The 13,411-nt window shown below is 43.0% G+C and overlaps 1 protein-coding gene across 1 annotated transcript in view; it reads left to right on the top strand.

Moving 5' to 3' along the window:
* The window catches only part of ABLIM3 (actin binding LIM protein family member 3), a 427,044-nt gene that overhangs the window by 372,982 nt on the left and 40,651 nt on the right, over positions 1-13,411 (top strand). Inside the window, exon 15 of the mRNA XM_073620583.1 lies at positions 6,949-7,013. Within this exon, the coding sequence (XP_073476684.1) occupies positions 6,949-7,013 (65 nt within the window). The remainder of the gene's footprint in view (positions 1-6,948; positions 7,014-13,411) is intronic.

Below are 13,411 nucleotides of genomic sequence, written 5' to 3'. Positions count from 1 at the left end.
GATCTCAAGGCAGCTGGGACCATAGTCACCAATAAAACAATTGGTAACACAGTACGCCGTGAACGACTGAAATCCTGCAGCGCCCGCAAGGTCCCCCTGCTCAAGAAGGCACATGTACAGGCCCGTCTGAATTTTGCTAATGAACATCTTAATGATTCAGAGGAGAACTGGGTGAAAGTGTTGTGGTCAGATGAGACCAAAATCAAGCTCTTTACATCAACACAACTCGCCATGTTTGGAGGAGGAGGAATGCTGCCTATGACCCCCAAGAACACCATCCCCACTGTCAAACATGAAGGTGGAAACATTATGCTTTGGGGGTGTTTTTCTGCTAAGGGGACAGGACAACTTCACCACATCAAAGGGATGATGGACGAGGCCATGTACCATCAAATCTTGGCCCTCAGCCAGGGCAATGAAAATGGGTCGTGGATGGGTATTCCAGCATGACAATGACCCAAAACACACGGCCAAGGCAACAAAGGAGTTCCCATAGAAAATATGTGGAGGGAGCTGAAGGTTCGAGTTTCCAAATGTCAGGCTCAAAACCTTAATGACTTGCAAAGAGGAGTGGGAAAAAATCCCTCCTGAGATGTGTGCAAACCTTGTGGCCAAATAGAAGAAATGTCTGACCTTTGTGATTGCCAACAAGGGTTTTTTCACCAAGTACCAGGGCTGGACTGGGACAAAAATTTGGCCCTGGACTTCATCCACTTTGACAGGTTTCTCCCATGCCGGCTGGACAAACCCGCCCCCCCCAGCAGGCCAACCCCTATGGCCACCCAAGACCCCCCTCCCCCTTCACTAGCCATTAGCCGTTCTACTTTATTAGAGTAGAACGGCTGGTACCGGTGGAGAAGTTAGTCATTATTTCACCCGGGGCAAAGAATCAGTTTGTTGCCCCCCCAATGGGACAAGATTAGGCAGAAGTGAGAAACTCTCGGGCCATAGCTGTTGAGTCAGCTGTATGTCCCCTCCCCCATGCTCCTTTTGGTCCCCCCATGCTCCTCTGCCCCCCCGTACTCCTCTGGTCCTCCCCCTGCTTCTCTGTTCCCCCCCATGCTCCTCTGTACCCTCGTGCTTCTCTGGTCCCCCCTGTGCTCCTCTGGTATCCCCCCTGCTTCTCCGGTCCCCCACATGCTTCTCTGGTCCCCCACATGCTTCTGTATTCTTCTCCTGATCTTCTGTTCCCCCCAGGCTGCTCTGGTACCCCTGTGCTTCTCCGGTCCCCGCATGCTTCGCTGGTCCCCCCATGCTCCTCTATTCCCCCCCATACTCCTCTATTCCCCCCATGCTGCTCTGGTCCCCTGTGCTCCTCTATTTTCCCCCCATGCTGCGCTGGTCCCCCATGTGCTGGTCCTCCATGTGCTCCGCTGGTCACCCGCATGCTGCGCTTGTCCCCCATGTGCCCCGCTGGTCCCCATGTGCTGCGCTGGTCCCCCACCTGCTCCTATGGTCCTCCATGTGCTCTGCTGGTCCCCCCCATGCTCCTTTCCCCCCCAGTGCTGCTCTGGTCCCCCGTGCTCCTCTATTTCCCCCCTTTTCTGCTCAGGTCCCCATGCTCCTCTATTCCCCACCATGCTGCTCTGGTCCCCCATGCTCCTCTATTCCCCTTCCCCCCTTTGCTGCTCAGGTCCCCATGCTCCTCTATTCCCCCCCATGCTGCTCTGGTCCCCCATGCTCCTCTATTCCCCTTCCCCCATGCTGCTCAGGTCCCAATGCTCCTATATTCCCCCCATGCTGCTCTGGTCCCCCATGCTCCTCTATCCCCCCCCCTTTGCTGCTCAGGTCCCCATGCTCCTCTATTCCCCTTCCCCCCATGCTGCTCAGGTCCCCATGCTCCTCTATTCCCCCCATGCTGCTCTGGTCAGACCCCCTATGCTCCTCTATTCCCCTTCCCCCCCTTTCCTGCTCAGGTCCCCATGCTCCTCTATTTCCCATGCAGCTCTGATCCTCCATGCTCCTCTACCACCCCCCCCATGCTGCTCTGGTCCCCCGCAGTGCTCACCTCCTCTTCCTGCCTAGTTATGAAGCGGACTGAATAATGACATGCTCCTCGGGAGTCGGCACTGAGAAGCTCATCATACGATCCAGAAGGAGGGCTCAGGGCAGCCACACACAGCTGTGACACAAGCTTCCTCTGCACTCGTTCTCCTGTTCTTTCCTTTCCTGCTCTCCATCTAGATTCTCCGCGGCAGCAGACAGGATGGAGAGTGGGATAAGAAAAGAGTAGGAGAACGAGTGCAGAGGAAGCTTATGTCACAGCTGTGTGTGGCTGCCCTGAGCCCTCCTTCTGGATCGTATGATGAGCTTCTCAGTGCCGACTCCCGAGGAGCATGTCATTATTCAGTTCGATTCATAACTAGGCAGGGAGAGGAGGTGAGCACGGCAGGGAGGGGGAGACAGAGGAGTGGAGGGGTGGCGGTCTGCTGTCACTGAAGCTGGCCCACTGAGCCATCGGCCCACCGGGAAACTCCCGGTAGTCCCGATGGCCAGTACATGCCTGCCAAGTACTAAGTCATGTTTTGCAAAGGGGTCAAATGCCTATTTCACTCATTAAAATACAAATCAATTTGTAACTTATTTGAAATAGGTTTTTCTGGATATTTTTGTTGTTATTTTGTCTCTCACTGTTAAAATAAACCTACCATTAAAATTATGGCCTGATCATTTTCTTGTCAGTGGACAAATTTACAAAATCAGCAGGGGATCAAATACTTGTTTCCCTCACCGAGAAGTCTCCAGAAAGCCATATTTAAAAAGGGTCTGGGAACTTTCAAACTAGTGCATGCAAAGGCCTACCACAGTGGGCATCCAACAGTAGCTTCAACCACAGAAATATAGAAAGGAGTGCCAGGCCTAAAATTAATGAAAGTTCATTATTATTATTAATTATGAAAGTCCAAGATAATTTTAATTGTTGGTCAATAGGTCATAAAAACATGCAGTGCATTTCGGGGTAACACCACACCCCTTTCATCAGGACTCCACACTGAATAAATTTTGATGGACTCGAGGAGAACAGTGACCTCACAGATCTACAGTGCCTTGCAAAAGTATTCACTACCCTTGGCTTTTTACCTATTTTGTTACATTAGAGCCTTTAGTTCAATGTTTTTTTTTAATCTGAATTGTATACAATGGATCAGAACACAATAATCTAAGTTGGTGAAGTAAAATTAGAAAAATATATACATAAAACTATTTTTCAGAAATAAAAAACTGATAATTGGCATGTGCGTATGTATTCACCCCCTTTGTTATGAAGCCCATAAAAAGCTCTGGTGCAACCAATTACCTTCAGAAGTCACATAATAGTGAAATGATGTCCACCTCTGTGCAATCTAAGTGTCACATGATCTGTCATTACATATACACACCTTTTTGAAAGGCCCCAGAGCCTGCAACACTTAAGCAACAGGCACCACTAGCCAAATACTGCCATGAAGACCAAGGAACTCTCCAAACAAGTAAGGGACAATGTTGTTGAGAAGTACAAGTCAGGGTTAGGTTATAAAAAAATATCCAAATCTTTGATGATCCCTAGGAGCACCATCAAATCTATCCTAACCAAATGGAAAGAACGTGGCACAACAGCAAACCTACCAAGAGACGGCCACACACCAAAACTCATGGACCGGGCAAGGAGGGCATTAAGCAGTGCGGCAGCAGGGAGACCTAAGGTAACCCTGGAGGAGCTGCAGAGTTGCACAGCAGAGACTGAAGTATCTGTACATAGGACGACAATAAGCCGTACGCTCCATAGAGCTGGGCTTTATGGCAGAGTGGCCAGAAGAAAGCCATTACTTTTAGCAAAAAACAAAATGGCACATTTTGAGTTTGCGAAAAGGCATGTGGGAGACTCCCAAAATGTATGGAGGAAGGTTCTCTGGTCTGATGAGACTAAAATTGAACTTTTTGGCCATCAAAGAAAATGCTATTTCTGGCACAAACCCAACACATCACATCACCCAAAGAACACCATCCCCACAGTGAAACATGGTGGTGGCAGCATCATGCTGTGGGGATGTTTGTTAGCAGTTGGGACTGGGAAACTGGTCAGAGTTGAGGGAAAGATGGATGGTGCTAAATACAGGGATATTCTTGAGCAAAACCTGTACCACTCTGTGTGTGATTTGACGCTAGGACAGAGGTTCACCTTCCAGCAGGACAATGACCCCAAACACACTGCTAAAGCAGCACTTGAGTGGTTTAAGGGGAAACATGTAAATGTGTTGGAATGGCCTAGTCAAAGCCCAGACCTCAATCCAATAGAAAATCTGTGGTCAGACTTAAAGATTGGTGTTTACAAGCACAAACCATACAACTTGAAGGAGCTGGAGCAGTTTTGCAAGGAGGAATGGGCAAAAATCTCAGTGGTAAGATGTGGCAAGCTCATAGAGACTTATCCAAAGCGACTTGGAGCAACTTGGCCGCAAAAGGTAGCTCTACAAAGTATTGACTTTAGGGAGTGAATAGTTATGCACATTGACTTTTTTTGTTATTTTGTCCTATTTGTTATTTGCTTCACAATTAAAAAAAAAACATCTTCAAAGTTGTGGGCATGTTCTGTAAATTAAATGAGGCAAATCCTCAAACAATCTATGTTAATTCCAGGTTGTGAGGCATCAAAACACGAAAAATGCCAAGGGGGGTGAATACTTTTGCAAAGCATTGTATATTAGAACTATTGTTAAACTCTCCTCATAGGTCAGGGTTCTCCAAACTTTATGAAAAATGGGCCAGTTTCTTGTTCTTTAGAATTTAGGGGGGCCGGACTTTGGCCAGGGGGAGCAGAAAATGCCCCCAGTGTCAGTAGGAGTAACAATGCCTCAGGCTTGGTGATCAGAGAGTAAAAAAATTACATAGCACCCGTTGTCATTAGGAAAAGGAATAGTGCTCCATCATTGGTTTCATTGGGTGGAATAGTTCCACATCATTGGTGTCAGTGGGGTGATTAGTGCACCAGCGTTGGTATTAGTGGGAGGAATAGTGTCTCACTGTTGGTGTCGAGCATATAAAGGCAAGCATAGGGCCACATCCAGCCCGCAGCCTGCATTTTGGAGACCTCTGTCAGAGATGACAACAGTTTCTGAGAAGCAGTAGAGCTCTATGCAAAAGAGCTGTTCTTATGATAGAATTACCAACAATTAAAATTAAATAAATAAATAGTAAATAGATACCTAACATGTCATGCTTCAAAATTGCTCACGCTCGTGGAATGGCGACAAACTACGGTAATTAAAAATCTCCGTAGGTGACGCTTAAAATTTTTTTTATAGGTTACCTGTTTAGAGTTACAGCGGAGATCTAGTGCTAGAATTATTGCTCTCGCTCTAACGATCGCAGCGATACCTCACATGTGTGGTTTGAACACAGTTTACATATGTGGGTGCGACTTGTGGTTTGCTTCTGCATGCGAGCTTGGAGGGACGGGGCACTTTAAAATTTATTTATTTTTTCCTTATTTATTTTACTTTTTATTTTTTCATTTTTAATTTTTTTTTGTTTGCTTTTAATGCTATTACAAGGAATGTAAACATCCCTTGTAATAGAAATAAGCATGACAGGTGCTCTATATTGCGAGTTCTGGGGTCAAAAAGACCTTAGATTTCACATTTACACTTAAAATAAAAAAAAAAAAATTAATTTTACATTTACCAAAAAATAAATAAAAAAAGGCCATTAGGCAGAATTGATGTCAGACATCGGTCCTCCAAGGGCATAGAGTCAGGTGGGGGCCACCTGGCCCTCACTCGACTTCCTGCCCATCGCTGCAGGGGATGGGATCGTTTCTGCTGCTACTGATTGCTCTGGTAAGCGGGGAATCAACAGGAAGCGGCAGGGCACCTCTCCCACTGCCTAAGAAAGTGATCCTGTGGCAAATCCGCCACCGGGATCACTTTTATGCGGAAGAGGATCGCCCACTGTTTAAAAAAATACTGGGGTTATGGCAGCTAGCTGCTGCAATAACAATGGTATATAACATCAAAGTAATGACGTATATATACAATGGGTGGTCCAGAACTAGTAGGAGTATGGCTAAAGCTATTTTGGCCTTCTTCTCCTATGGATCACAGGAGTGCAGTTAGTTCTGCACTCCTGTGACCTATTTTCAGCCAACAGTGGGCTATAGCTCGCTGTTGGCTGACGTCACTCAGCCAGTCCAGGATCTGGATCAATCCCAAGATTACAGATGGGATTCACCCAGATGCTTGGACTGGCAGTTGGCTCAGTCTCTCAGCGAGCTGCTGGGACACTGAACTGCCGCTCCTGCCACTTCCACAGCCCAGCACTCCAGTGAATGTTGGAGGGGCAGAGCAGAGAGCCAGTGACTGAGAGTCACAGCTCTCTGCTGAGAGTGTAGAATTGAACGATCAGCAGTGTTTGCTTGCTCAGTTCTTAATGCAGAGCTGGCGGGGGGACAGATGCAGCACCGGATCGATGCTGCATCCACCTAGATAAATATAAATATATTGTTTCCTAACCCCTTTTAAAAAATATTGTACCTGTTCCCAGTGAGGTTTAATTTTTTTTTGTTCAATTCTGCCACTTGTCCCTGGCTGTTTGAGGGACATGATAGACTCATAAACAGTAAGTTGGGGTTTTCTTTTTGCAATTGCCTTGAGTTTGTATAAATAGTATGGTAATGGTGCTTTGCAGAGGTCTTCTTTAGATTATGTATGGAGGTAAATATGTAGGTCTGGGAACCAACCATTTTACCTTCTGTGTCATAACACCATGTAAAATTTAAAAAAAATCAAATCCCCACTGCAATCACTGGAACAAACTATTACTATCCTTTGTTGTGACTGGGACTGCCTGGAGCTTTTGTCTTCTCGACAATGCCTGCGAGTCTCTGCTCTCCCACTCATACTATTGTTCTGTATCATGCAAAAACAAGACAACAATAAAGGCTTCACTGACACCAAGTCTTTGGTTCCGCAGTGCCTCGAGCGCGGAGATTCTCTTCAGGAGGAGAGGAAGATGGTTTTGATCGCAGCATGCACAAGGTACCTTCAGAGTTAAAAGGATGAATTCCAGTATTTTGTACTGTAGTCAGAGTAAAAGAAGTCTTTATTTGTTCTTTATTCCCATGGAGATGTTCTCTATTTTATCCACTTTGCCTTCTTTAAACAAAGATCAACACCAAAGCTGTTTTGTGATGCACTGTCTGAGTAGATGAGAAGGTAGTTTCAAATATGAACAGGTCTGCATTCAAGGTGAGACTGTAGTTATGTTGAGAAAAGAATTTCCTGCAAGTCAACTATATGCATTACAAAGATTCAGCATTAGCACACGCTATCGCAGATTTTTACCCCCTTCTGTCCCACATTGTTAATCTTATAATAATACAAGATTTATTTAGTGCCAACAGTTTGCTCAGCGATTTTTAAAATAAAGACAACAGCACAGTTACAATACAATACAAGAGGGTTAATCCCTCACGGGCCGAATGTCGGGAGACAACGGCCGGTTCAAAAAAAAAAAAAAACATCCGACATCGGCCTGTGTGTTTATCAGTCTGTCCGACAGAAGTCGGCTTGTTGGCTGGCTTCTGTCGGAGGTGCATGCTTAAAGGCTGGATTCACACCTATGCATTTTTAGTGCTTTTTGCATTTTGCAGATTTGTACTACAGAATGTATTCCATAGGAAACCATGGTGGATGGACTGTAGTGCAAATCTGCAAAATGCATTAAAAATGCATAGGTGTGAATCCAGCCAAAAACCAGCAGCCAACCGACTCCTGATCAGCGCTCTCAGCCAATGACAGAGAGCGGAGTTGAACGAAAAAAAAAACAATTAGTGTGTACCCGGCTTTAGGAGCTTTTAATCTAAAAAGGAGGGGCAAGAGATATAAAAATGTAACAACTGTGAGGGATGAACTAGTGAAGAAAGTAGAGGTACAGTTTTAAGGTGATGGCAAGAGAAACTTCCTTGAAGACATGGGTTTTCATGAGTCACCCATATGCAGACAGAGTTCAAGATTACCAGACAGATTAGGGTAAGGAGTTCCAAATACAGTGAAAGGCTCTAGAGAAGTCCTGCAGGCAAGCATGGGAAGAGTAGACAAGGTAGAGAGCAGGAGGTCTTGGAGCAAAGAGGACAGTTTGGGTGATTTTGGGGTGAGGTTGGTGATGTAGCTGGGGGCAGGGTTGTGGACAACTTTGTATGTTGTTGTTGTTAATATTTATAATGTGATTAATTGTGCTCGCGGAAGCCTGTGGATGGTTGGAAGAGAGGGATGGTGGATGTGGATGCAGTTTGCCCTGGATCAGCATCATGCATTGACATGTTGTGGGCAGGCAAGCTGCCAGCACCTTGAGAACCAATAAAGGGTCAGGACACACTTCTGTGCTTGTTATTAATCATAACAATGATTATTTTAAAACTACCACTGGTCAAACTGGATAGAATGCATTTTTTTGTGGAAAATAACACAATGATGGACTTTTTAGGTACCAATGGAAAAACACAAATAATATAGTTAAAATATAGCAAGTTTAATATTTGTAAAATCACATTAAAACCATTAATGATGTGTGTGTATGTGTATATATATATATATATATATATATATATATACACACAGTATCTCACAAAAGTGAGTACACCCCTCAAATTTTTGTAAATATTTTATTATATCTTTTCATGTGACAACACTGAAAAAAATGACACTTTGCTGCAATGTAAAGTAGTGAGTGTACAGCTTGTATGACAGTGTAAATGTTCTGTCCCCTCAAAATAACTCAATACACAGTCATTAATGTTTAAACCAACAACGTTTTCTGGATCTGGAACACACAGGGAGCCTGAAGAAGGAGCGCATGCTTCGCAAATGTGTCGCCTATTGGTTCATCACATATCCGGAAGTGACGTCATCCCTCGGCTCCCTGTGTGTTCCAGATCCAGGAAGCGTCAGCGACCACTGGCGTAACCCGCTCTGAGTCACCAGCCAGCAGCTCCACGGAAGCACCCACTTCTCGGACGCTCAGCAATTTGTGCCAAAAATGGCTGTTTTTACCCTACTATATCTGAAGTGAAGCCGTAACCTGGGAACTCATCACATGTATCTTCACTGTGCAAATCCTGCATCCTCTGGTGTCAGATCTGACACCAGAGGATGCAGGATTTGCACAGTGAAGATACATGTGATGAGTTCCCAGGTTACGGCTTCACTTCAGATATATTGTTTGACCGACCACCGCAGACGAGATCTAAGGCAGCTGCCCATCAGATATTCATCCAGGCGTGTCTGACCCCCTGTAATTAAGGGGTCCATCCTTTCCAGTAAGCGTACCCATACGATTTTGTATATGACATCTGAGACGCAGGAAAAGAGGACCCGTCTGTTTGTGCCAAGAAGAATTTAATATATGTCTTACTAGATGGACTTTTTATTTAATGCTTTTATTTAATGCTTTTAACAGTTTGCGCTGCACTTTCATTTGTTTAGTTATTAGTTCTTTGCCATGAACTGCCATGTTGAACTTCCAGTGACCAGTGTGGGTGAGAGCGATAACACCAAATTTAACACACCTGCTCCCAATTCACACCTGAGACCTTGTAACACTAACGAGCCACATGACACCAGGGGGGGTAAAATGGCTAATTGGACCCAATTTGTACATTTTCACTTAGGGGTATAGTCACTTTTGTTGCCAGCGGTTTAGACATTAATGGCTGTGTGTTGAGTTATTTTGAGGGGACAGCAAATTTACACTGTTATACAAGCTGTACACTCTCTACTTTACATTGTAGCAAAGTGTCATTTCTTTAGTGTTTTCACATGAAAAGATATAATAAAATATTTACAAAAATGTGAGGGTGGTACTGTGTGTATGCTGTATATATACACACAGTCCTGTAAAAAAGTATTTGCTCCCTTCCTGATTTTTTTTTTGAATATTTGTCACACTTAAATGATTCAGATTATTAAACACATTTTAATATTACACAAATATAATCCGAGTAAATAAAAAATGTAGTTTTAAAATGATGATTTCATGTATTAAGGCAAAAAAGCTTTCCAGATATGCCTGGCCTTATGTGAAAAAGTAATTGTCCCCTAAACCTAATAACTGTTTGAGCCACCCTTGGCAGCAACAACTGCCATCAAGCATTTGCAATAACCAGCAATGAGTCTTTCACATCGCTGTGGAGGAATTTTGGCCAACTCTTCTTTGCAGAATTTTTTTAATTCAGCCACATTGGAGGGTTTTCGAGCATGAACGGCCTGTTTAAGGTCATGCCACAGCATCTCATTTGGATTTAAGTCTGGACTAGGCCACTCCAAAACCTTAATTTTGTTTTGTTTTTTGAGCCATTCCAAGGTGAACTTGCTGGTGTATTTTGGATCATTGTCCTGCTACATAACCTACGTGAGCTTTGAGCTTGAGGTCATGAATTGATGGCCACACATTCTCCTTCAGGATTTTCTGGTAGAGAGCAGAATTCATGATTCCGTCAATTATGACAAGTTGTCCAGTCATCCAGACCATCACACTACCACCACCATGTTTGACTGTTGGTATGATGTTCTTTTTATGAAATGCTGTGTTAGTTTTACATCAGATTAGTTTTACAAACGAGACGCACACCTTCCAAAAAGTTTAACTTTTGTCTCATCGGTCCACAGAATATTTGCTCAAAAGATTATGTTTTTTGGCAAATAGGAGACAAGCCTTTGTGTTCTTTTTGGTCAGCAGTGGTTTTCTCCTTGGAACTCTCCCAAGGATGCCATTTTTGCCCATTATTTCTTATTCTTGTATCATGACACTGACCCTAACTGACCCTAACTGTGGCAAGTGAGGCCTGCAGTTCTTTAGATGTTGTTCTGAGTTTTTTTATGACCTCCTGGATGAGTTGTCGTGCTCTTGGAGTCATTTTGGTAGGACGGCCACTCCTGGGAAGGTTCACCACTATTCCAAGTTTTCTCTATTTGTGGATAATGGCTCTAACTGTGGTTCGCTGGAGCCCCAAAGCCTTAGATGCGGCTTTGTAACCCTTTCCAGACTGATACATGTCAATTATTTGTTTCTCATCTGTTCCAGAACTCCTTTAGATCGCTGTTGCTTTTTTAGATCTTTCAGCAGGCTTCACTTTGTCAGACAGCTTCTGTTAAGTGGTTTCTTGATCTGGTCTGGCAGTAATCAGGTCTGGGTGTAGCAAGTGAAATTTAACTCAGCTTTCCAAAAAAATTGGTTAATCACAGTTCCTTCATGATTTAGCAAGGGGAAGGGAAGGCAATTAGGTTTTCACATAGGACTAGGCTGGTTTGGACAGCTTTTTTGCCTTAATAAATAAAATCATCTTTGGAAAACTGCATTTTGTATTTACTCAGGTTATCTTTGTGTAATATTAAAATATGTTTGATGATCTGAATAATTTTAGTGTGATAAATATGGAAAAGAAAAAAAAATCAGGAAGGGGCAAATACTTTTTCACAGCACTGTGTGTGTGTGTATATATATATATATATATATATATATATATATATATACATACAGTATATATATATATATATATATATATATATATATATATATATATATATATATATACCAACAATACAGTAGAGGTTAATCTCCTCCAATTAAAGAGGGTCCGCGATAATTAACAATATACAGTGGATATAAAAAGTCTACACACCCCTGTTAAAATGTCAGGCTTCTGTGATGTAAAAAAATGATACACAGATAAATCATTTCAGAACTTTTTCCACCTTTATTTGATCTATAAACTGTAAAACTCAATTGCAAAACAAACTGAAATCTTCTTTTGGGAGGGGGGGTAAAAAATAAAAAAACTAAAAGAATGTGGTTGCATAAGTGTGCGCACCCTCTTATAACTGGGGATGTAGCTGTGTTCAGAATTAAGCAATCATATTCAAACTCATGTTAAATAGGAGTCAGTACACACCTGCCATCATTTAAAGTGCCTCTAATTAACCCCAAATAAAGTTCAGCTGTTCTAGTAGGTCTTTCCTGACATTTTCTTACTCGCATCCTACAGCAAAAGCCACGGTTCGCAGAGAGCTGCCAAAGCATCAGAGGGATCTCATTGTTAAAAGGTATCAGTCAGGAGAAGGGTACAAAAAATGTCCAAGGCATTAGATATACCATGGAACACAGTGAAGACAGTCATCATCAAGTGGTGAAAATAAGGCACAACAGTGACATTACCCAAAACTGGATGTCACTCCAAAATTGATGAAAAGACAAGAAGAAAACTGGTTAGGGAGGCTACCAAGATGCATGTACTGGCTTCGTGGTACATGTGACAACAATCTCCCGTATTCTTCATATGTCTGGGCCATGGGGTAGAGTGGCAAGACTGAAGCCTTTTCTTATGAAGAAAAACATCCAAGCCCAGCTAAATTTTGCAAAACACATATAAAGTCTCCCTTAAGCATGTGGGAAAATGTGTTATGGTCTGATGAAACCAAGGTTGAACATTTTGGCCATAATTCCAAAAGATATGGTTGGTGCAAAAACAACACTGCACATCACCAAAAGAACACCATACCCCCCCGTGAAGCATGGTGGTGGCAGAATCATGCTTTGGGGCTGTTTTTCTTCAGCTGGAACAGGGGCCTTAGTCAAGGTAGAGGGGATTATGAACAGTTCCAAATACCAGTCAATATTGGCACAAAACCTTCAGGCTTCTGCTAGAAAGCTGAACATGAAGAGGAATTTCATCTTTCAGCATGACAATGACCCAAAGCATACATCCAAATCAACAAAGAAATGACTTCACCAGATCTGTGGGTTATTGGAAGAGGGCTGTGCACAGGAGATACCCTTGCAATCTGACAGATTTGGAGTGCAAAGAAGGGTGGGCAAATATTGCCAAGTCAAGAGATGTGCCATGCTGATAGACTCATACCCAAAACTGAGTGCTGTAATAAAATAAAAAAATGCTTCAACAAAGTATTAGTTTAAGGGTGTGCACACTTACGCAACCATATTATTTTAATTTTTTATTTTTACTTCCCTCCAGCTAAAATATTTCAGTTTGTTTTTCAACTGAGTTGTACAGTTTATAGGTCACATTAAAGGTGGAAAAAGTTCTGAAATGATTTATCTTTGTCTCATTATTTTACATCACAGAAACCGGACATTTTAACAGAGGTGTGTAGACTTTTTATATCGACTGTATACCATTCTTGATTCACTAAGACCAAGGGCTTTTTGAGCGTTGTTCCTGGTATCAAAATAGGAACTGTTAAGGGAATTCAGAATTCTTTAACATGTTTCTTGGAATAAATCACTTCATCAGGTAGGTAGGTAGTGTGGAAGATCAAAATATTAAAAATATGGCCTTAGGTTATCCAAATGAGAAAGTCCCATTCCCTGGGGGTGAATGAAGAGGCACATCCAAGGAGTGCTGTGTAGTGCAAAAGGTTTT

This window comes from Aquarana catesbeiana, linkage group LG03 (genome assembly GCF_042186555.1).
Source record: "Aquarana catesbeiana isolate 2022-GZ linkage group LG03, ASM4218655v1, whole genome shotgun sequence".
NCBI lineage: Eukaryota > Metazoa > Chordata > Amphibia > Anura > Ranidae > Aquarana > Aquarana catesbeiana.
Note: the sequence above shows the minus strand (reverse complement) of the source record. Positions and strands in the feature narration are given on the sequence as shown.